The 25766-nt window shown below is 42.1% G+C and overlaps 1 protein-coding gene across 1 annotated transcript in view; it reads right to left on the bottom strand.

Annotated features, from left to right (window-relative positions):
• Positions 1 to 18761, bottom strand: part of KIAA1210 (KIAA1210 ortholog) — a 53968-nt gene extending 35207 nt beyond the window's left edge. The window contains exons 1-3 of the mRNA XM_021932588.2: positions 17838 to 18761; positions 12857 to 12927; positions 6059 to 6227 (exon numbers count right to left, since the gene is read on the bottom strand). Coding sequence (XP_021788280.2) covers positions 6059 to 6227; positions 12857 to 12917 — 230 coding nt within the window. The 5' untranslated portion in view covers positions 12918 to 12927; positions 17838 to 18761. The remainder of the gene's footprint in view (positions 1 to 6058; positions 6228 to 12856; positions 12928 to 17837) is intronic.
• Positions 18762 to 25766: the final 7005 nt, after the last annotated feature.

The following is a 25766-nucleotide window of genomic DNA, read 5'->3' as shown; positions in this document are numbered from 1 at the left end:
CTTTTATCATTTCTATTCAACAGTGTATGGGAGATTATAGACAGGGAAATTAGGTAAGAAAGTGAAATTAATGCCATCCAGAATGGAAAGGAAGAAGTGAAATTATCTCTATTCACAGATGACGTAATTGTGTATATAAAACTCTTAATGAACACACTAAAAATGACTAGAACTAATAAACGAATTCATCTAAGTTGAAGGATACAAGAATGATATACAAAAATTGTATTTCTATACACTTGCAATGAACAACTTGAAAATGAAATTAAGAAAACACTTCCATTTACAATAGCAACAAAAGAATAAAAACATGAAAGTAAATTTAACAAAAGATGTGCAAAACTCATAATCTGAAAACTGTAAGACACTGATGAGAAAAATGCCAAAGGCCTGAATAAATGAAAGGAAATCCCATGTTCATTCATTGGAAGACTTAAACTTATTAAGATGGCAGTACTTCACAAAGTGATCTACAGATTCAGTGCAATTCCTATTGAAATTCCTGCTGGCTTTTTTTTTTCCGGAAAATTGATCTTAAAATTCATAGTGAAATGCAAGGGACCACAAATAGCCAAAATAATCTTGAACAAGAGGAACACAGTTGGATAACTTATACTTCAATTTCAAAGCTTACTGTAAAACTACAGTAATCAAGACAGTGTAGCACTAGCATAAAGATAGACATATAGATCAATGGAATAGAGTTGAGAGTTCAGAAATGGACCTATACGTCTATGGTTGACTTTCAGCAAGGGTACCAAGACTATTCAATGAAAAAAGAATAGTCTCTTCAACATATGGTGCTGGAGCAACTGGGTATCCATATGCAAAAGAATTAAGTTGGACCTTTATCTCACACCATATATAAAAATACTATAAAGACACATGCACATGTATGTTTATTGCAGCACTATTCACAATAGCAAAGACTTGGAACCAACCCAAGTGCTTATCAATGATAGACTGGATAGAGAAAATGTGGCACATATACACCATGGAATACTATGCAGTCATAAACAAGAATGAGCTCATGTCTTTTGCAGGGACATGGATGAAGCTGGAAACCATCATTCTCAGCAGACTAACACAGGAATAGAAAACCAAACACCACATGTTATCACTCATAAGTGGGAGCTGAACAATGAGAACACATGGACACAGGGAGGGGTACATCATACACTGGGGCCTGTTGGGGAGTGGAGGGCTAGGGGAGGGATAGCATTAGGAGAAATACCTAATGTAGATGATGGGTTCATGTGTACAGCAAACCACCATGGCACGTGTATACCTATGTAACAAACCTGCACGTTCTGCACATGTATCCCAGAACTTAAAGTGTAATTTTAAAAATTAACTCAAAATGGATTAAAGGCCTAAATATGAGAGCTAAAACTATAACATTCTTAGAAAAAACATAGGATTAAATCTTTGTGATCTTGGATTTGGCAACAGATTTTTAGATATGACACCAAAAGCTCAAGTAACAAAAGAAAAAAAAATAGATAAATAGTGACATGGTTTGGCTCTGTGTCCCCACTCAAATTTCATGTCAAATTGTAATCCCCACATGTTGAGGGAGGGACTTGGTGGAAGGTGATTGGATCATGGGGGCAGTTTCCCCCATGCTGTTCTCGTGATAGTGAGTGAGTTATCATGAGAGCTAATGGCTTAAAAGTGTGTGGCAGTTCCCTGCTTGCACTCTGTCTCTACTGCCACCATGCAAGATGTGCCTTGCTTCCCCTTTACCCTCTGCCATGATTGAACTGTGAGTCAATTAAACCTCTTTTCTTTATAAATTACCCAGTCTCAAGTAGTTCTTTATAGCAGTGAGAACGGACTAATACAAATAGATTTCATCAAAATTAAAAATGTTCGTGCATTAAAGGTTACTAGCAAGAAAATGAAAAGATGACCCACATAATGGAAGAATATATTTGCAAATTATATATCTGATAAGAGTCTTGGATCTGAAACATATAAAGAACTCTTTCTTACTAATAGGAATTCTTTTTATTGAATTCTTAAGGAATTCAATAATAAAAATTTAAATAACCCAATTAGAAAATGAAAAAAATGATATGAATAGACATTTCTCCAAACAAGAAAGATATACAAATATCTTTTCCAAAGATATACAAAAGGCCAACAAGTACATGAAAAGATCCTCAACATCACCAGCTGGCAGGGAAAAACAAATCAACACCATAATGAGATGCCATTTCACACCCAGTAGAATGGCTAGAATTGAAAATTCAGTTCAGATAATAACAAGCATTGGCAAGGCTGTGGAGAAATTGGAACACCCATACAGTGCTGGTGGTGCCCCCATATATTGCTGGTGTTAAAATGGTCCAGCCACTTTGGAAAACAGTCTAGCAGTGCCTCAAAAGGTTAAATATATAACGACCATTTGACTCAACAATTCCACTCCTAGGCATATACCCCAGAGAAATAAAAACACATATCTGCCCCAAAACTTGTACACAAATGTTCACAGCAGTATTATTCACAATATCCAAAAGGTGGAACAACTCAAATATCCATTAACTGATGAATGGATAAAATGTGGTATAGTCATGCAACGGACTACTATTCCGTAGCAAAAAGGATGAAATTCTGATACATGCTACAACATTAATGAACCTTAAAAACATTATACTGAGTACAAGAAGTCAGTAAGAAAAGATCACATTCCATTCATGTGAAATGTCCAGAATAGGTAACTCCACAGAGACAGAAAGCAGATTAATGATTTCTAGGGCCTGGCGGGCGTCGGGGGAAGGTTGAATAGGGAGGACTGGTCAATGGGTACAGGAGTTTATTTTTGAGGTGATGGAAAAGTTCTAAAATTTATTATGATGATGATTGTACAACTCTGTGGATTTACAAAAAAAAAAATGTTGAATTTTACCATTTAAGTGGTTTAATTGTATAATATATGAATTATATCTCAATAAAACTGCTACCAAAAAAAGAAATCAAGTTCTTGATGCATGATTTTAAATGAATGACCCTTGAAAACATACTAAGTGAAGGGAAGCCAGTCAAAAATAGCCACATATTGTATAATTCCATTCATGTGAAATGTTCACAATAGGCAAATCCATAGAGGCAGAAAGCAGATCAGTGGTTTGAAAGAGGAGAGGGGAATGGAAAATTACTGCTACTGGGTGCAGGGTTTCTTTTTAGGGTGATGAAATGTCCTAAAATTGGGTAATAGTGATAGCTGCACACTCTAAAAGGTAGAACTTTGTAGTATGTGAATGACATTTCAAGAAAGCTGTTATATAGACACATAAAAATTTTAAATAACAAAGTTATTCCTGTTAGGTAGGAAAAAATGTGTATATGTATATAAGAGATGAGATTAGACACAAAAAAATAAAGGAAGAAAAGAATTTAAAAAGCAAGTAAGCTGATACATGCTACAACATGAATGACTCTTGAAAATATGCTAAGTTAAAACATGCTAAGTGAAACAACCTTTGTATGATTCTACTTACATGAAATATCCAGAATAAACAAATTTATAGAGACAAAAAGTAGATTAGTGGTTATTTAGGGGGAAAACTGTTAATTGGTACAGGATTTCTTTTAGGGAGGGATAGCCATGTTTAAAAACAGATAAAATAAACTTTAAAATGTTTAAATGCCCTTTTTGTACTTATTGTCTTTATTACAGAACAATACATATATGTTGGCACTTAAAAAATATCTTTAAATGGTAACTAGAGTAGCAGCTTGGGCATTGTGGAGCTAGCACCCGCCCTGTCTTTATGAGCCAGTGGGGCCTTCATATGGATGTATTTGATAATGACACACTATAAGGACAATCTCATGTTATGGGGATCAAAACAGAACCCACTCTAAGATGGCTTGTGGGCCAACAAGAGAGGAGAGGAGAGAGATGTCTGCTACTTTTTACTAAACTCCTATTTACCTTTTCCCTATAAAACTCTGCTATCCGGGTGGCCCTGGTGTTGGAAGCAACGTAGTCTGCTTTATAAAACAGCAGTCCAGCAGAAAATTACTGTGACTCTCTAGATAAACACTTAATGGGCATAGATATGATTGACTCAGCATTGAGAGAGTAATGTTTCCAGACATCTCTATATACACGCATATGCTCAGTATGCACACATAACATGCTTTCATTCACTGCTGCTCTATGATCTACTGGCTCAGAGGTTCAGAACCAGTGTAGCATCTGTGACTACCTTGCCTCCTCTGCTTTGTGCAAAAAAACTGAGAGGAAATCTTGGGCTGTGAGTGGGCTTAGAAATGTCTCTCATTTCCATGCTGTGCATTAACCAGAGTGAAGCTGTTGAATTGGCTCTATCGTGCCAAGCCCTCCCTGATCAAAAGATTAAATTAGCACCAATTGTGGCCAAGTTTGTCAGAAATGAAAACTCTTGTCCACTTAACATATCTAGTGCTCATTGATCTGTTCCCTGGAGGTGAAAAGAAAAAATAAATTAAAAATCGCAAACAAAATCTCAGCCTTTAAGGGCAGTGAAGTATATTATTATAACATCACTCATTAAGAAATCAAATGAAGGAACGGGATTTGTCCATTCCATCAGATACAGCTTAATACAGTCTTGGAAATAGATGCTGGCCCTATGGTACAGGCCAGGGGAAGGCTGGTCATAAGTTTTGTTATGATTGATTGCTTCAGTGAATGAAGAAAGCTGATATCCCTTCTCCAGAGTGACATTTTCCAGTGTTTCTTCCCCTAGCACATTAAGCAAAAGACTGAGATCAGGGGTGATCTTCAGACCCCCTAAGTTAAATCCCCACCTTCTCTCTCCCTCTCTCTCTCTCTCTCTCTCTCTCTCTCTCTCTCTCGTTCACGTGTACACACACTTCTGGAAAGGAAGGAACAAGTAAGAGGATAGTAAACCTGAAGGCCCCTCCCTGACCGACCTCCAGGTTTTAGCAGGGCTAGTCTTAGACTTACTGAACACTGCAAGGCGATGGGCTATAATAGTGTTACTTGTGAGGTACTACATGAGCCCCTCTTTCAAAACCGTCTCCCCTACTTCCAGCAAGACTATCTGAAATTCCTCACACTGGAGGCACTCATGAAGGTTGTTCTTAAGGAACCGTATATGATAACTATGAGGCCATTATGTTATAGAATGTATTGGGGGAGGTATTGGGGACAGTATAACATGTCAGCTAACTGCCTCATGAAGGTTTTGCCTGGTTGGAATGGGCAGCAGGACCGGTGAGCTCTGTGAGGAGTCCAGATAAGTCTGGTATTTAAGTCCAGGAGAACAGTCCTAAGTAGAACTTCATAGGGGGAGATTTGATTGATCGGGAGACAGCTGGGGATCCTAGGTGTCCAGATCGCACAACAGGATGTGGAAATTTGGGCGCTGCAAATGAATATCTGAATAGCGGTGGCAGTGGTAGCTGGAAACAGTCTTCCCCATGCCCTTTGTGACTATAGCATTTCCCCTAGTCTCCTGGGATGGAAGGAGAAAGGGATCTGGGTTGTTTGCTTGCGTGTGTGTTTTTACAGCAACACAGTGATTTCATGCTCATGACCCACCCCACTCACAGCTAGATAGCTTTACTATATGAGGCTTTCATCACTCGTTATGAGATCTTGGCCAGATCTGTAGTCTGAGAGCCAGGCAAGCAAACCAGACCAAGCCTCCTGAATGATGTAGGCCCTTCTTACCAAATCAAACAGGCCTTCAGGTCCTCATTGGCTGCAGGCCCCACATCTCAAGTTATTTTTGTTGTGACAGGCAGGGCTTCCCTGAATATCTGCACCCTCTTACTCAGTGCTCTTGGGAAGTGGGGTATGCATTTGCCATGCTCCAACCCACTGAGCTGTGCAGCTCAGACAACAAACATGCATATGCACAGAGAGAAAAGCACCATTCCCTACCCCAGACATGACTGCATTGGCAATGGCTGCAAGCCTGGCCCCCACAGGTGGGGTCTCTTGGTGTCCCTGGTGATTTGGCTGCCGAAAGGTGACCTAGATCCAACTGTCTGCCTCTTCTCCTGTCTCCCCATCACTCTCCACCCCATCTGAGCTGACCTGGCCTTAGTTGGTTGATTTTCTCGAGCAGGCTCCAGAGAAGAGATGTTAATGTTGCTGCTGGATGAGCTCAGTTCTAGCATTTCTTCTTCCTGGGTATCTTCAGCTTCTTTTTTCTTCTTCTTACCAAAAAAGCTCTTAAGGGCTTTAAATTTGCATTTCTTCTTTCCTGGAAGTGAAAAATGAAAATGAGACAGAGTGTGATGGTAGAAGGGAAGACAGGAGAGGAAATAGGGCCTTCATGACAGGAACGAGGACCGTGATCCCACCCAGGTGGCCTGCAGAGCTTGGACTCAACCCCAATGCTGACAGCACCCTTCAACATTCATTAATAACTCAGTAACAAAGTGTCTGAGTTACTGGTGAAAGGAGAAGCCCAGGCCACAGCTTGTGATCTCTGGGCAGCCTCTATTCAGGCCAAACTCACTAGGAATTCACTTGCCTCTCAATTTCAGCTATTAACATATACATCTCTTTCTTTGTCCTAAGAAGTTCATTCATGTGAAGCAATGATTGAGCCAATGAAAGCACTTGGTACTCCCCTGACTCTATCCCAATGGCTGGAGTCATTGCAATCCAATAGGAGAGCCAAGCTCCCACATGAGAAAAACACTTCAGAACCCTTAGAAATCCAAGTCTAAGTGGGAGTTGATACTTCCCAGCCTGCGTGCTCAAAGGATGCAGACCCAAAGAGTGAGTGCGGTTGATTAGTGCAGTCCAGGAACACTTCCTTGAGGAAGGAATTTATGAGCAAGGGAGATGGCTGGGAATCAGAAAGAAGAAAAAGCTGCCCAGGCGAAGAAGCTGCCTGTGTAAAAGGCATGTCAAAATCAGATACCAAAGAGTTTTTCAAGGAGTGTGTGTGTGTGTGTGTGTGTGTGTGTGTCTGTGTGAGAGAGAGATGATCATTGTGTGTGTTCTTCAGCTCTTGCCAATTGGTTTGGATTATCTACAGGGCTGCTGCCCTTTGCACATGCAGATAAATGAGAGTTTGCTCTATCTATAATAATTACCAGGGCAGCAGTGAGGAATGTGAGCTTTAAATGCTCTTAAGGTTCTCTGTTTGGGCTTTATTTATTTATTTATTTATTTATTTATTTATTTATTTTGAGACAGAGCCTTACTCTATCACCCAGGCTGGAGTGTGATGGCGTGATCACGGCCCACTGCAACTTCCACCTCCTGGGCTCAAGCAATCCTCGCACCTCAGCGTCCCCAGTAGCTGGGGCTATAGGCATGCACCAACACACCTGGCTAATTTTTGTATTTTTTGTAGAGATGACACTTCACCATGTTGCCCAGGCTAGTCTCGAACTTGAACTCTTGGGTTCAAGTGATCCACCCGCCTTGGCCTCCCAAAGTGCTATGATTACAGGCATGAGCCACCACGCTGGGCCTCTCTGGTTTCTTAATAAGCACATGTTTTTATTGTGCTTATTAAGAAACTAAAGGGGAGAAGGGGGAGAGGACTCGTGCTGCATTCTTCAGAGGGAAGGAATTAGCTCTTATTGATTTCACATGCAAAAAGTGCCAACTAAGTTGTCTCTTTCCAAGTCCCAACTGTCTGGTCTCCAGAAGGTCTCATCAGCACAGCAATTCTGTGCTGGCAATGAAGGGTCCAGACAAGGGAGTTGCCAATGCAGCAGCCATCATGAAAGGCTTAATGGTGTAATGGAAAGCACCATCCAAGTGTCAGAAAATTCTGGAATCCTAGGCTTAAATTCACCATCAATTAGCTTTGTGACCTTGAGTAGGTCACTCAACCTCTCTGGGACTCAGCAGGAAAATTAAAGGATTGCATCTGATCGGCATCTCCCAAAGTGTGTTCAGAGGGATGCTCATAAGGTTTGTTGCATGAGACAGGGATCTGTAGTCCAGTCAATCTGGAGAATTCTGGATTAGACAAAGTTCAGTAGTCTTCTTTTCAACAAAACTTTTCTGAAACTTCAAAATGGTTATGTATATGGTGAAGTTCCAAGAAACCAGGCAACAATATTATCTCCCAATGTGTGTAAGCAGAATGTCTGGCAAAACACACTTTGAGAAATGCTGAACTAGAGTTCCTTTAGCTCTGAAACGCTATGACCTATTTGCGCACCGATTGCTCCTGAGCCTGCCAGGGTAAAGGTTCCTAAACTTCAAGGCCTGCCTTAAATCCAGTTTCCCACCAATCAGTGAAACTCATGCTTCTCTCTGTCCTCTGAACACCTAAAACTTGGCTGTTAGCATCACAAGTTTTGCATCTGAATGTTCTTAGCTTACTCATTCATTCGTTCATTCATCTATTCAACAAATATTTATTAAGGTCAAGTACTTATCATGTTCTGGGTATCCGTGAGAAAGAAATAAGTTATAGTTCCCTATGTCTTGGCTACTACCCCCACATCAAGGCTGCAGGCAAGCCCTCCTTAGCATCCAGCACAGTGCAAGGCATGCAGTAACAGCTGTGTCCACGTGGGGGCGCAGAATACCAACACAGCTTGTTACTTCCCTTGACTTGAGACCACTGAACAGAGTCATCTTTCAGCATACTATTAATTTAAACACTGGCCCTTATAGGAGTTGATGCAAATTATAAATGACATAGGTAAAGAGCTTAGCATATGATCTGGCATGTAGTAAGTGCTCAATAAATGTGAGCTAGTGTTAGGGACTCAGTAATTACTTGTTTATCAAGGCTGGATTCAATTCTGTGTTCATTAGAAGCAGACCCATATCTATAACTGAATAGTGAACTGTACAATATGCAAAATTGGAGGCAGAAGCCAGCATGGAATAGAGCAACGAAAGATTATAGGACTATTTGCTTGATAATTGCTGCTTAAGTAATTTCTGTTTTGGATGACTTCGGCAATTTCTCATCTACTAGAATGTGCCTATATAGGGGCATGGTTGGGAAAACTTCGCAATTCTACCTAAAGAGAGAAAGAATAAAAAATGAAAATGAAACAGGAAATGTATATTTTCTCCAAGATCCCTTTTAAAAATGTTTTCAGAAAAAATTAATTTCTACAATAATAAAATATTTAAGGCTGGGCACGGTGGCTCACGCCTGTAATCCCATACTTTGGGAAGCCAAGGCAGGAGGATTGCTTGAGCTCAGGAGTTCAAGACCAGTCTGATCAACATAGCCAGACCTCATCTCTATTGAAAATTTAAAAAATTATCTGGGGGTGGTGGTTAGTGCCTGTATGCCCAGCTACTCAGGAGGCTGAAACAGGGGGATTGCTTGAGCCCAGGAGGTTGAAGCTGCAGTGAGCTATGACAATGCCACTGTACTCTCTCCTGGGCAACAAAGTGAGATCCTTCCACCTCTGCCTCCCAAGGTGCCTGGATTACAGGTATGAGCTACTGTGCCCAGACGATTTATTGATTCTTGACAGGTGGATCTCCTTCTGGCCTTCTGAAAGGGGAACAACTTTATGCTCAGAAGATTTAGAAACACAGCAATTGTTGCCCCTCTTGCTGCAAAATCCCATAGTGGAAGAGAGGGAAGCAAAGCTAGGGAATTTGAGTTGCAAACCTGCTTCTAATAATCCAGCAAAGACAGGGAGAAGAGAGTCAGCAGCTAGTAGCTCCATTTGTGACACAATCTATAAACACTGAATAACTGGATAAAAACATGTCTACTAAACTATTTAGGCTGTAATAGTGAATTCAACAAACATAATCATTGTATGAGCGGACAAAATTATACATTAACACATTTTTATGTTCCTAAATTAACAAAATGACTAGTGACTTTGGAACTGTAACAAGTGCTAAAAGTTAAGCATGCATATAGTCCAATTTCCCCCCAATTTTCCATTCTTTCCTGGGCAGAAACAACAACTTATTTTCCAGCAAGGATTCAACAACAGCTAAAGCAATGGGTGTCTCTTTTAACTATGGACCCCAGAAAGAAAAGAATGTTTCCATTTCATCCTGTAGTGTGGCTCTGAGTGTAGTGGTGGTATAGCTTTGTTAGCAGGGAGCTGGGGAGACACGGAGAGATGGTAACTGCCAAACATGGTAAGTTGGCTGCTGTTGCTCTAGGTCAGTGACTTGAAAGCTGGATACGGCCTTTGTGACAACCCACTGCCAGACATACAATGTCAGCAGCAAGGGTCTATGTCTTCAGCCTACTTTCCATTAGGAAACCGCCCTACCCCTAACTGTATCCAACACCCCCCACCCCTGCTATCCCATGTATGGAGACAAGCCCTGGTCTGAGCCCTGGGAGTGAGATACAAAGCTGGATACTGTCTACGTGCTATGCTGCTTTTGAAACTCTAATGGAATCTGAGGTTGTTGCCATATATTCAAGTCTATAAATTTGGCCTTTGAAGCTTTATTTTTTAAAGTGTGGTGGGGGCACCTTTAAATCACCAGCAGCTGAGCCCTCCACAGGCTGTTTTTCAAAATCTACGAAAAGCACAAAGGGTAGAAAGATCTAGACAGCAGGTATGGGTAAAAACTCACATTTGTACCCAGCAATGTTTATATAGGTCACCTATACACTGGGTAACTTATGTCATCACAGGGTACAGCAGTTGCAGTCAGTGAGCTGACGGCTGAGAGGTGACAGCTGTCTGGACTTCTATAACAAAGCCATTGATTTCCCTGTCCAAGCCCAAAGACTGTGCATTCCCAAACAGCAAGTAGCTTTCAATATACTCATCCAGTCAGGGTCTGCAGTGTGTCACACGCCAGAAAACAGCTCATTGAAGACTGCTTTTTTCTCCAGAGAAGAAAACACAGCTAAATCGAATGAGAAATGGTTGCCTCTAAGCTGTATGTTTGCTTATCCACCATGCATACAGGGAACCCATCTGAATTGAACTGAATGAGCTTTTAAAATGCATCGCATAATGATGACCTTGTTCTCTTGCATTGCTGCTTGGAAATAAAACTTACTTTATTTTATTTTATTTTTTTTTTCGAGACGGAGTCTCGCACTGTCATTCGGGCTGGAGTGCAGTGGCGCAATCTCGGCTCACTGCAACCTCTGCCTCCCGGGTTCACGCCATTCTCCTGTCTCAGCCTCCCAAGAAGCTGGAACTACAGGTGCCTGCCACCATGTCCGGCTAATTTTTTGTATTTTTAGTAGAGACGGGGTTTCACCGTGTTAGACAGGATGGTCTCAATCTCCTGACCTCATGATCTGCCCACCTCGTCCTCCCCAAGTGCTGGAATTACAGGCATGAGCTACCACGCCCGGCAATTTTTATTTTTTTTATTTTTTTTGAGATGGAGTCTTGCTCTGTCGCCCAGGCTGCAGTACAGTGGCGTGATCTTGGCTCGCTGCCACCTCCACCTCCCAGGTTCAAGTGATTCTTTTGCCTCAGCCTCCCAAGTAGCTGGAACCAGCCTCCCAAGTAGCTGGAACTACACAGTCCTGCAACCACACCCAGCTAATTTTAAAAAATATTTTTAGTAGAGACAGGGTTTCTCCATGTTGGCCAGGCTGGTCTTGAACTCCTGACCTCAAGTGATCCACCCACCTCGGCCTCCCAAAGTGCTGATACTACAGGCGTGAGCCACCGCGCCTAGCTGGAAAGAAAACATTTCTAACTAAGCTTTCCTCCCTTTAACCTCCCAACAGCCACCTTATTCTCTGGCCAGCCCTGACTAGTTCTAAAACTTCTAAAATCGTACTCAAATATTTAGTCTTACAAAAACAAAAACAAAAACAAAACAAAACAAACAAAAAAAAAAACTTGAGAACAGAGAAAAGGCATTTCCTTACTACCACTCTTCATCAAGATGTACTGTGCTGCCATCTTCTTTTGTAGGCATCTGTTTAGTCCATATCCAAAAAGATAGGTCAGTTGGTTTGGTAGTTGGGTCTGCTTTGGTGAGAAGGCCTTTCACTCATTTATGCATTCATTCATTTATTTAATATTTTGGAGCACCTAATCTCTCTCTCTCTCTCTCTTTCTCTCTCTCTCTCTCTGTCTCTCTCTGACACAATACTAAACAATGATAACACAGAGATGAAGAAGACCCTAGCACTGCCATTAAGAATCCGTGATCAGGCTCTCAGCATCCCCTGCCCCACATCATGTGTGAAGCCAGGCCCCCAGGAAGCCACAAGGAGATTCCCCTCTGTTCTTCCAGACAAAGTTTTCTGTACCATACACCACTAAAGAAAACTTGGCAAAAGAATGGAAGAACAACCCAATAAACTGTTAAATTCAATTCTGTCTTTACACTCAATGTCTCACATTACATCTTATGATTTCTTTTTTATTTTTATTTTTTGTGTGTGTAAAGCTTATCATTGTTTAGTGACATTTGCCTCCCTTTCTAATTGTTCCATGCATGATCACCTATCACTCACAGATTGCACCACAATTTAGGCAAGGGATACACAAGTAAGTTTTGCCAAAGAGAATTTTTGTCAATTGAATCCTATTTAACAGAAGCCTGTGGAGGCATCTTTTGTTTCTACCTCCTTTTACTCCTCAACAAATTAATCTATTGCTTAGATCTGAATTACTATCTACAGTAAAACCTCAGTTGAATTTGTCAGATCATGGTCTGTTCTGATTGCTTTTTTTGTGATGAAGCAGAAAAAGCCTTAGTAAGTAAAATCTGGTAACCATTTTCAAAGAAGATTGCAGGACCTCAGGCAAATCTTTGACCATCAGAGTTGGAGGTGACAAAGAAGAAATTAGAAAACTGAAAAGTAAACGTCGTGACTTAGTCTAATGATCTGAGCTTGTTTTCTTGTGCCTTGCTTCTTTGTCCTAGGAGCTAAATAAACACAGTGAACAAATCTAATTCTGGTTATCAAAGTTTTATTGGGTTACTTACCCTCATCACTGGCCTCCAGAACATCCAGACTGTCACAAATTTCACTTAGTGATTCAGCCATTGTAGGATGACTAAAATAAAATAAAAAGCAAAAGATCATCATTTGATAGTCAGGGCGTAATGCAATCCTTTCACCCTACCCCTTATCCTTCAGTTATATTCTTAAAATAGCCTAGAAAACATATACAAATGGAATTGCCATTACAGAGAGTTATCCTTCCTTTAAAAAAGACAATGATTCCGAATGATTCCATTTACATAAAATGTCCAGAATAAGCAAATACATAGACACAGAGAATGTCTTGCTTAGGGCTGGGAGGGTTTTTTTTTTTTTTTTTTTTTTTTGGTGGAGGGGGCGGGGGGGTTGGTAAAGAGTACAAGATTTCTTTTTTTTTTTTTTTTTTTTTTTTTTTTTTTTTCTTTTCTTTTTTTTTTTTTTGACAGTATCTTGCTCTGTTACTCAGGCTGGAGTGCAGTGGTGCGATCACAGCTTACTGCAGCCTTGACCTCCCAGGCTCAGGCAAAAGTGCCACCTCAGTCCCCCAGGTAGTTGGGACTATAGGCACATGCCACCACACCCAACTAATTTTTGAAGTTTTAGTACGGACAGGGTCTTGCTATGTTGAACTAGAACTCCTGAGCTCAAGCAATTTTCCTGCCTTGCCATCCCAAAGTCCTGGGATTACAGGCATGAGCCACTGTGCCCGGATAGGGTTTCTTTTGGAGATGACGAAAATGTTCTAAAATTGATTGTGGTGATGGTTGCAAAAATCTGTGACTGTATTAAGAAGCATTGAATTGTATACTTTAAATAGGTGACTTGTATGGTATGTGAATTATAGCTCAATAAAGCTGTTACCAAAAAAAGACAAATGCAAAAACCTGATCTATTGTTTTGTGAGTTGGGGCCCATTAACTTTGGATGCCTATTACTATTCATGGTGTGCCCAGGGAGACAAAATTGTTTTGATAAATACGCAGAGCCACAAACAAAAGACTGAAACATCCGGCTACATGAAAATTTCAGGCCAGGTACAGTGGCTCTTTCCTGTAATCCCAGCACTTTGGGAGGCAAAGGCAGGAGGATCACTTGAGCCCAGGAGTTTGAGTTGAGGATGGGCAACATAGCAAGACCTCATCTGTACAAACATTTTTTTTTTAAATAGCTGGGCATTGTGGCATTTACCTGTAGTCCCAGCTACTACAGAAGCTGAGGTGGGAGGATGACTTGAACCCAGGAGATTGAGGCTATAGTCAGCCATGATCATGCCACTGCACTCCAGCCTGAGTGACAGAGCAAGACCCTGCCTCAAAAAGAAAAGTAAAACTTATGGAAAAAAAATAAGTCAATAAAAGAATGACAAACTGGAAAACAATACTAGCAACAAATATGACAGATACAGGGGCCAAATTTCTTAATTTATAAAGAACTCATATAAATCAATAAAAGACAAACAACTTGGTCTAAAAGGGACAAAGAATACAAAGCAGTTAGCAGAAAAAGAAATACAAATAACCACATATGAAGAGGCTCCATCCTACTAATAATGAAAGAGATAGAAATCAACATATCAAATGAGTATTGTCATCTATCAGATTGTCAAAATCCTTAATTTGGATGATATTGCATTGCTGACGAAGGTGGGAAAAAATAGGGACTCTCATACACTCTGGAGTAAATAGTTCTAACTCTCTAAAGAGCAATTTGGCAATATCTATCAAAATTTAAAATGCACATACCTTTTGATCTAGGAACATCACTTCTCGAACATTACCTTATAGATAAATAGTCACACTTGCACACAACAATATACATACAAGAATGTGTGTTACAGCCTTGTTTCAAATAGTTAAAAATGGGAAACAACCAAAGGGATCACAAAAAGGATAATTCTCCCATGACTCTATGTCATGCTTCTAAGGAAGCATGCCAGTTGATAATCAAACTTTTAGAAATCAATGTTGACATTAGTTTTAGAGACAGGGCCTTGCTCTGTTGCCCAGGCTGCAGTGCAGTGGTGCAATCATAGCTCACTGCATCCTCAACCTCCTTGGCTGAAGAGGTCCTCCCACCTCAGACATCATAGCAGCTGGGACTACAGGCGTGCTCCTCCATGCCCAGCTTATTTTATTTTATTTTATTTTATTTTATTTTATTTTATTTCATGGAGAAACAGGGTCTCACTATGTGCTCAGGCTAGTCTTGAACTCAAGTGATTCCTCTGCCTTGGCATCCCAGAGTGCTGGGATTACAAGTATGAGCCACTGTGCCTGTCCTAAAAGTGGGCAAAGGATATGAACAGACACTTCTCGAAAGAAGACTTTTATGCAGCCAACAGACATATGAAAAAATGCTCAGCATCACTAGCCATCAGAGAAATGCAAATCAAAACCACAATGAGATACCAGATACCATCTCACACCAGTTAGAATGGCAATCATTAAAAAGTCAGGAAACAACAGGTACTGGAGAAGATGTGGAGAAATAGGAACACTTTTACACTGTTGGTGGGACTGTAAACTAGGTCAACCATTGTGGAAGACAGTGTGGCGATTCCTCAAGGATCTAGAACTAGAAATACCGTTTGACCCAGCCATCCCATTACTGGGTATATATCCAAAGGATTATAAATCATGCTACTATAAAGGCACATGCACACATATTTATTGCGGCACTATTCACAATAGCAAAGACTTGGAACCAACCCAAATGTCCATCAATGACAGACTGGATTAAGAAAATGTGGCACATATACACCATGGAGTACTATGCAGTCATAAAAAAAGATGAGTTCGTGCCCTTTGTAGGGACATGGATGAAGCTGGAAACCATCATTCTCAGCAAACTGTCGCAAGAACAGAAAACCAAACACCGCATGTTCTCACTCATAGGTGGGAATTGAACAATGAGATCACTTGGACACAGGAAGGGGAACATCACACACCGGGGCCTGTTGTGGGGTGGGGACAAGAGCGAGGGATAGCATTAGGAGATATACCTAATGTAAATGACGAGTTAATGGATGCAGCACACCAACATGACACATGTATACATATGTAACCAACCACGTTGTGCACATGTACCCTAGAACATAAAGTATAATTAAAAAATTGTAAAACTAAAAAAAAAAAAAAAAAAAGAAAGTAAGTTTGTATGTGTGTGTGAGGGGTGGGGGATCTGATGAGCACCATAACCCAGAGAAAGTGTGCTATATTCATCCACGCCAGAAGGCCGTAGAAAGGCAAGCAGAGACTTTGCCCCTATGATAACTCTCCTTGAGGTATTGCTGTAACTGAATGAACTATTGTAAAGTGGGGTTAAGTAGATTCTAGAATTCCCTTGCCACTCCAGATCTGCTCTGTTCCCAGACAGCTATGCTGCCATTGCTCTTTCATGGGTGGGCTTCAGGCCCACCCTGTCCTGCTTTCTAGCTGTAAATCCCTGATGCATCTCCAGAGTTGGGGGGTGGGAGGGCGGGAGTGGTGGCCACAGGCTGTAAGGCTAAGGAGAACTTGAGAGTTCACATAGCCAGAGTGACTGAAGCCTTAGAGAACAAAAGGTTCCAAGTCACCATGAGAACTGACAGGGCTGTGGTGTCAAGATTGCTTTAGACCCACTTACCGAGGTGCCCTGTGGTTCCCCACAATTCCCCCTCACTGCCACAAGTAATAAATCCAATTTGTTGAATGACAGGTACATTCCTGGCTGAAAGGTATTGATACTTTAAGTCACTCAACTTTTATGAGTTAATATTACAATTCTGCCTAAAGATGACTGAGTCCCAGGCCCTCACAGTGATCAATAATTACCCTCCTCAACACACACACACGGGGACACATGCACACACACACCCCGTCTACTCCATAACCACAGCGCCTTTCTTATCATATACAGACCTTCAAGAGAGCCCATATCAATGGATTTACACACCAATGCATTGTCCTAGAAAGAATGACTTTACCCTTGGCATTACTGTCTCTGCTAGTTTTCCAAGATCTGGAGATCTGGCAGGAGCAAAGAGGAATGAAAATTCAACATCTGACTGGACACAGTGGCTCACACCTGCAATCCCAACACTTTGGAAGGCCAAGGTGGGTGAATTGCTTGAGCCCAGGGCTTTGAGACCAGCCCGGGAAACATGGCAAAACCACATCTCTAGAAAAAATACAAAACAAATTAGCCAAACGTGGTGGTGCATGCCTGTAGTCCCAGCTACTCAGGAAGCTGAGGTGGGAGGATCACTTAAGCCTGGGAAGTCGAGGCTACAGTGAGCCATGATCACACCACTGCACTCCAGCCAGGGTGACAGGGTGAGAACCTGTCTCGAAAAAAAATAATAATAATAATTCAAAAGCTCTTAGGAAATTCAGAGGGAGAACAGGAGGAATTTGTGTCACTGGTTAGTTCCTGGCCATCTTAATAAACACAGCAGTACCCCCACCCCTGCCGCTATAGAAGCCTTTTTAGACATTGGGGAAATAAACTATCTTAGAGAAGCCTGTGGGAAAAAAAGCCCGTTAACCAAAATGTGAAGCCATGGTAGGCTAACATTGTCATTGACCTACCACTGTCAAGTGTAGAAGATAGAAAGGGAAAAAAAACACTAAAGAGAAAAATATGAAAGTTGAGGGAGAACAAAGAAAGAGGGCATCTTGGCTGCATCTGAACTTTTAGAGCACTAATAGAATCATCGCATTTAACCCTTGAGCTTAGACTGTCCTGTCTGAAATTCTTTGTAGCATACTTGCCTTACTTCCCCAACCAAATCTTAAAAACCCTGAGGCTTTTAGCAGGCACGCTGTTGACAACGCCACCATCAGCCAATCCAACTGGACATATGAAGCTGTCTCCCCTCCTAAACAACCCAGCAACGACAGCAAAACACAAATCTCCCCTTGAGTTCAAGTTCTCTTGCTGTTACCATCCCATTCCTCTGCATCTCTTTAAAGTAAAACTCTTTAAAGAGTTATCTATACTTACTGCCTTTATGTCCTCACTTTTATTCTCATGAGCTCTCCAATCAGGCTTCCAAACTGAACTGTTTCCAAGCCAGTCCACCAACACTGCGCTTGCTGAATCCACCAGTTTCTTTAACTTTCAGCAGCATCTGATGTGATTGGCCACGCCCTTCTTTTTGAATAATTTTATCACTTGTCTTCTGGAACACCACACTCCCTTAATTTTCCTCCTACCTTATTGGCTGTTCCTTCTGGGTCGCCCTTGCTGGATCTCTCTCCTCTCCCTGATTTTGAAATGTAGCACTGCAGGGCTCTGTCCTTGGCTCTCTTCTTTGACTACAGTCACTTCCTAGACCCTCACCATTAAATAGAAATGTTAACGTGAGCAGAATTGCAAGCCACGTATTTTGAATTTTCTAGTAGCTACATTTTTAACAAGAAAAAAGAAACAAGTGAGACTGCTTTTAATAACATATTTTATTTAACCCAATATAACCACCATATTGTGATTATTTCAACATATAGTCACTATAAAAATAATATTAATGGTATATTTTACATTATTTTTGTTCACAGTAAGCTGCCACATCAGCTGCATCAGCCTCCTGCTCCAAACCCCCCAGTGGCTTGCCATTAAGCGCAGAGTAAAATCCCAGCCCCTTACCATGGGCCTTATGTGATGCAAGCCCACCCCCATGCTCCACTGATCACCAAACCCGCTACCCTCCTACTTCATCCCTTCACCTAGCCTCACTGGCCTTCCTGGTAATGCCCCCTTTCAATCTCAGGATCTTTGCATTTGCTGCTTTCTCTGCTTGGAGGACTCTTTCCCCAGATAGTTGCATGGTTGGCTTTTTTGCAGCATTCAAGCATCCAATGTTACTTCCCCCAGAGAGCACGTCCATGATCATCCTAGGTAAAATATTCCCACTCTCTCTCCATCCCATTATTTTTTTTTTAATTTATTTTTTATTTACTTTTTGAGACAGAGTTTCCCTCTTTGTGCCCAGGCTGGAGTGCAATGGCGTGATCTTGGCTCACTGAAACCTCCGCCTTCCAGGTTCAAGTGACTCTCCTGCAGCCTCCTGAGTAACTGGGATTACAGGCATCAGCCACCATGCTCGGCTAATTGTGTATTTTTAGTAGAGATGGGGCTTCTTCATGTTGGTCAGGCTGGTCTCAAACTCCCGACCTCAGGTGATCCGCCCACCTTGGCCTCCCAAAGTGCTAGGATTACCGGCGTAAGCCACTGCGCCAGGCCAATTATTCTTTATTAACATCTTCATAACCCTCACTGCTGCCTAAAATTATATTCTATGTTAATTACTAGTTTCTTGTCTATCTTCTCAACTTGAATGTAAATTCCGTAAGGTCAGGGTCCTTGTCTATTTTGGTCATCATTGAATCTCCCAGGACCCAGAATGGTACCTACAATGAAAGAGGCAAAGGATTCACTGTTGAATCAGATGTGGTGTGTCAGGGGAATAGCAGGCACTCAATAAATGTTTGTTGAATTAATGCATAAATTCAATAAAAGAAAAAATTCTTCAATTTTTTATTGAAAAATTCAATAAAATCCACCTTTGTGGATTTTACTCTGAGCTTGATGGCAAGTCACTCGGGGCTTTGGAGCAGGAGACTGATGCAGCTGATGTGGCAGCTTACTGTGAACAAAAAGAATGTAAAATATACCATTGATATCATTTTTATAGTGATTATATGTTGAAGTAATCATAATATGGTGGCTATATTGGGTTAAGTAAAATATATTATTAAAATAAAAGTGGTTCCTATAAAAGAACCACCTTTGTGGTCCGAAATTTCTTCAGACACAGAGGCATGCTATAGGGGGCAGAGGAAGACTTGTCTTAGAAGAAGAACCCCCTTGTTTTCCAGTTTAGCAAGACCTGTCTTCCCTCCCAGCCCTGGATTATTCACCTGTACAGAACCAAGCACTCTTGGACCCCTCTTTCCCTTGATACACAGAGCCCATTCCTAGATATCCTAGCCAGGTGAACCCTGAATGTGGAGCCCCATTCAGCTGGGCTAGGTCTGGACCCTCACGGAGAAAGAGGTTTCAGTAAAAGAAACGCTGCCTCTTCCTGCTTTCCAGCCACCACCTTTTCTGTCCTTTTGCCCCCACAAGCTGATCTTATTAAACAAAGCTTTCCTTCCCAAGTATGTCCTTTTAGAGGCATCACTGTATATTTCTTTCATGTGCCTCATTATGGCTAATATCAATTTAAAATAAATTTGTTCCTTAATCATACCATGATTCATTGGTGGTGACCTTGGGGCTGCCTTCTCTGAGCTATACTTTTATTTATGATATTTAGAAAAAGCTACAGTCACCTCACAATCTCAAAAAAGGCACAGTGTTCTCTCTGAAATATAACCATGAGCCTCCCCTGCTTAAACTTGTCCACCAGCTTCCTGCTGCCTGCAAGATAAAAGCCAAGTTCTTAACACTCAAGGCCCTCTGCAATCTGGTGTTCTCTGCCCGCTGGAGGGGGTCCAGTCTCCCAGCAGCCCACCCCGACTCACACCCCCATGCTCTGACCTCCCAGAATCACCATGTTCTTTTGTTTTCTCTGTGTTCCGCACAGGTTGTGCACTTGGCTTGGAACATCATCCCTGTAATTCCTACATCCTTGAAATTACACATATGCTTCAAGACGCAACTCAAACGTACTGGCCACCCATGCCCCATGCTCTCAGCCCTTTGCACATACCTCTTGTCATAGCTGATATCACCTTGAGAACAGGGACCTTGTTTTGATTATCTGAGTATTACCAGCACCTAGCGCAATACCAGGTACGCAGGAGGTGCTCACTGTATATGTTTATGGATGGATAAATGCAGGGGGTGGAGAGGGTCTTGCAGTGGCAAACAGAAGTCATTGGGAAAAGTGGTCTTTTTTAAACATATGGGGACACACTGAGACACACTCTCAGTAAAAGACCCTTCTGCATGAAGTCCCTTGAAAAAGCTGGCAAACTGAATAAGGGAAGAGGAACTATATGTTTTTATCCAGTAAATTATGACAGGCTTTCAGAACCACTTCCAAGGACCAAACATAGTCATGTAATAATGGTTATCAGGAAACCTGGCAGAGCAGAGGTATGGAGTCTCATTATCAAGTCATTATTAAAGCGCTTTGTTTGCTTCTCTAGGCCGACCCCAGATGCTTAGGGCCCAGAGCTGCCTTTTCCTTCTCACACTGACTCATTGGAGGATTGAACAAGGGCTCTGGGGGAAAAAGAGGGGGAAAAAGAGGGGGAAAAAAGGGAAAAAGGCCCTTCTTCCAAGGTTGTTGAATTTTTTAAACCACAGCCTGGTTCAGCTTCAGGGATTCAGAAGACTTTTCCTGACAGCTCTGTTGCCCTCCCAGAATGGATAATGCTAATGGGAAGCAGCTGGCCTCATGTTGTTGGTTTTCTTTAAACAATGTAATAGGATGAAATGTATTTCACGGAGTCTGTGGTAAACAGAATTCTAAGATGACCTACAAGATTCCCACCCCCTGGTATGCATGTCCTGTAAATCCCCTCTCCTTCAGCGTGGGGGGACCTAACCTAATCAGGTGGGCCTCTAAAACGGAGGGTTTACAAATACCACATGCTCTCACTTATACGTGGGAGCTAAACATTGCGTGTGCATGGACATAAAGACGGGAATGACAGATACTGGACACTGGGAACTACTAGAGGGGAGAGGGTGGGAGGGAGCAGAGTTGAAAAACTACCTATAGGGTACTATGCTCACTTCCTGGGTGATAGGATCAACCATACCCCAAACCTCAGTAACATGCAATTTACCCATGTAACAAACCTGCCCAAGTACCCCCGAACCTAAAATAAAAGTTGAAAAAATAAACAAAACACAAACTTGAACATAAGTAAAAAAAAAAAAAAAAAAGGAGGGTTTAGAGATCAGATAATAGAAGCCAGAGACAGTCAAAGCTGCAGCAGATGCTGTCCTGTTGGCCGTGAAGTAACCAACTGCCATGTTGTCAAAGGCCACATGGCAGGGCATGACATGTGGCCTCTAGTAGCTGAGAGAACCCCTTAGCTAACAGTCATCAAGAAACCAAGGACCTTGGGCAGGGCACAGTGGCTCACGCCTATAATTCCAGCACTTTGGGAGGCCGAGGCAAAGGATCACTTGAGCTCAGGAGTTTGACACCAGCCTGGGCAACACAGGAAGACCCATCTCTACTAAAGATATAAAACGTAGCCAGGCATGGTGGCGCACGCCTGTAGTCCCAGTTAAGGCTGAGGTGGGAGAATTGATTGAGCCCACGAGGTCGAGGCTGCAGTGAGCCGTGATTGCTCCACTCCAGCCTGGGTGACAGAGTGAGACCCTGCCTCAGAGGGGGAACAAAAGGAAACCAGGAACCTCAGCCCTATAGCCTCAAAAAACTGAATTCTGCCAACAACGATTCAGTTTAAAAGATAACCCTGTACCTCAGAGGAGATCTCAGCCCTAACAGTGATTGAGCCTTGTGAGACCCTGAGCAGAGGACTCAGCTAAGCCCAGTCTGGAGTCTTGACTCATAGAAACCGAGAGATAGTAAATTTGTGTTGTCATAAGACAGTATTTTTTTGTCATTTGTAACACAACAATAGAAGACGAATAGAGTCCTAGAGGCTCTAGCTCTAATTGCAGTTGAAACCAAAACCAGGGTAGGTTTGGAGCCATGTAAACTGCAACACAGACCTGGTATAGAAGTACCCAAGGGGATTATATGCTCCCTTCCCCCAGTACACCCCACTGCAAACACTTCTTTACAAAGAACTTAAGTTGCTACTCTCTCAAGCGAATTGTCAGCTGGACTGATTAGACCCTGCCAAAATGTTAGAACATGCAAAATCCCTTTAAAGACTCAGCTTGTTTGAGATGGCTTTCCCTACCCCCAGGACAATGTCTTTAACCCCTTTCAAACTATTTTATTTGAGACAGGGTTTCACTCTGTTGCCCAGGCTAGAGTGGAATGGCATAATCGTAGTTCACTGTAACCTTGAACTAAGCTCAAGCAAGCCTTCTGCCTGAGCCTCTTGAGTAGCTAGGACTTACAGGCATGTGCCACTATACCCAGCTAATTTTTTAAAAAACTTTTCTTGTCGTGGTGGGGGGTCTTGCTATGTTGGCCAGGCTGGTCTCAAATTACTGGGCTCAAGTAGTCCTCTTGCCTCTGCCTCCCAAAGTGCTGGGATTACAGGCATGAGCCACTGCACCCACCCTTTCAAACTATTGCTATACTTTGTGCCCTCAATCAAGAATGTGCATCCACCAAGCAGTGGCTAAAGAGCCCTGGAGTTTGAACATTCTGAGGCGTGGTAAGAGGAGAGAATGGTGGTGATTGGATTCTTCTAGAGTGAGTGTCTGATGGCAGGATGCCAACTCATCGAGGAACCAGGAACCACCTTAAATGAAAGTATCAGAAAGGGCCCTTACACCCCTTAATTGAAAAATAAAGTATCCTCCAGGGGAAAGGAGGCTATAATCATCCCACAGCTTCCTCTTTTCTTGCAGGAGGTTGGCAGGAGAGCACCAGAGGTCCAGCCAGCTCCTGAAATGCAGCCCTTGGACACTCCATAATGAAGATGGCTGCCCTTCTGATCACACAATGAGCCCCAGAAGTCCTATTCCACGAGTCCACCAGTAGTCATGGTTCCACTGTGGAAAGTCACCCCACTGACTGGCAGAGTTCACTTGGTGGGGTAGGGGTTTGATACCAAGTTCCACCCAGGATACAACTACATCCATGCACAAATCAGGGCTGTGGGATGTAGACAAAATGATTGGCATTTGCCCAGCAAGGGCCAAGAGCAGCAGCAGTTCTCAGCAAGCCCAGGGCCAGCTAGCTAGCCTTGAACTTCTGTTTGTTTGTGCTCCTAGGAGCAGGTGTGAACACCCTCATGGGAACCTGGGTAGAAGAGGAGAACAATCTTTTTTTCTTTTTTTTTCTTTTTTTTTTTTCAGACTGTGTCTCAGTTGCCAGGCTGGAGTGTAGTGGTGGAGAACAATCTTGATGGCCATTTATGCTGGCTCTGAGAGCTCTGGGTAGATATCTACCCAAAGCAGAAACTGATGCATGGCTTTGGTGGCACATTATTATATTTTTTAATTTGGAAATTTTGTATTGATGCATTATATTTGTACATATTTATGGGGTACATGTCATATTTTGTTACATGCATAGAATGTATAATCATCAAGTCAGGGTATTTAGTAGATATTCATCGCCTCAAATATTTATCATTTGTGTTGGGAACATTTCAAGACCTCTTTTCTGGCTATTTTGAAATATACAATATATTATTAATTATAGTCATTCTACTCTGCTATGGAACATTAGGACTGATTCCTTCTATCTAACTGTATGTTTGTATTAACCAACCTCTCTTCATTCATCCCTGCCACCCATACACCCTTCCCAGTCTGTGGTAACTATCATTCTACTCTCTACTGCCATGAGATCAACTTTTTCACCTTCCACATATGAATGAGAACATGCATTATTTGCCTTTCTGTGTCTGTCTTATTTCACTTAACATAATGTCCTCCAGGCTTATTCACGTTGCTGTGAATGACAGGATTTAATTCTTTTACATAGCCAAGTAGTACTCCATTGTGTATATATACTGCATTTCCTTTATCCATTCATCTATTGATGGACAGTTAGATTGATTCCATATCTTCACTACTGCAATGGCACACTGCTTAAAATGACATCTTCAGCAAATTCTGCAAAGTCAACCCTCCAAATGTCCATGGATGTCAGTAGCAAGACACACCAGGGAGAGAAGGTCACCCCTCTACATCCCACACCCTCACCTGTGGGTATTTCAACATCTGGATCGTCAAACAGATGCCCAAATAGGCTCTAGGGGATGCCTGCCTCAGATACTTGCTGCAGGGCAATTGTCACTGAGGCCTTTCTTACACACTAGGAGGCCAGAGAATAATGGAATCTACCCTCTCCACCTCGTCATCACGAGGAAGCCCATTTCAGAAATACCTCTGAGCACCCTGATTGTCATCCAGCGAACATGCAAAGAACTTGGCCTAAAAGGTCCTTTCTGAGATCTCTCTAGCGGCCTCAAAGCCTAGCAGACAGGGAGTCCTATTCCGTCTTTCCGTCTTTCCACAAATGCTATGATCAAAGGCTCTGTTCTTGTGCAGTGAGGGGCAATTAATATTATACAACTAATCCAACTAATGAAATTTCTGAGTCCTCAGTCTGTGCCAGGCAGGCACTGTAAAAAATTATTTTATGTGCATTATCTAATTGAGTCCTCAAAAGAGTCCTATGTAGTAGGCATGGTTATTTTGCTTTTATTCTTTTCACCCCCATTTCCCAGATGAGGAAACTGAGTCTTGCTGAAATTAGGCAGTCTGTGCAAGGTCATACATGTTATGAGTAATAGAGTTAGGACTCAAACCCAGTTCTGGATTTTAAAGCCCATGATTTTCAACCACTATACTCTTCTCCTTCCTCACTTGGCAAAATCTGGTCAATTTGAAATGCCCACTCACTGCTGCCCTAAAGAATCTTCCTTACTGGTCTATTATATCACCTGAAAATAGAATAACTCACCAGGCCATTAGCAGCCCCTAACACCTTTGCAGATATTTGTTGACGTTTTAACAGTGCACAGAGTCCTGCCAAAAATGACCCACTAGATACGTATATTGTGATGAGGGATCTTAAAGGAGATAGGTCTGCGGCATGGGGACCCTTGGGTGGTCAGGCTGAAGTACTGTTCCAGCACTGGGGAGGGGGGACAGGAAAGCATGAGAATACTAGAAGACTCAAGAGAAAAGTCAGAATTGAGGGGCCCTAAGGATGGACTTCACAGCTTTGAGCATGTGTTGGGTGCCAAGAGCTCTGCCCCCAAATACTCTGCCAGTTCTCAAGCCCATCCCAGCAGAATGTGTCTAAGG

Source organism: Papio anubis, chromosome X (assembly GCF_008728515.1).
Source record: "Papio anubis isolate 15944 chromosome X, Panubis1.0, whole genome shotgun sequence".
Classification (NCBI taxonomy): Eukaryota; Metazoa; Chordata; class Mammalia; order Primates; family Cercopithecidae; genus Papio; species Papio anubis.
This window is presented reverse-complemented; position numbering and strand designations above follow the sequence as displayed.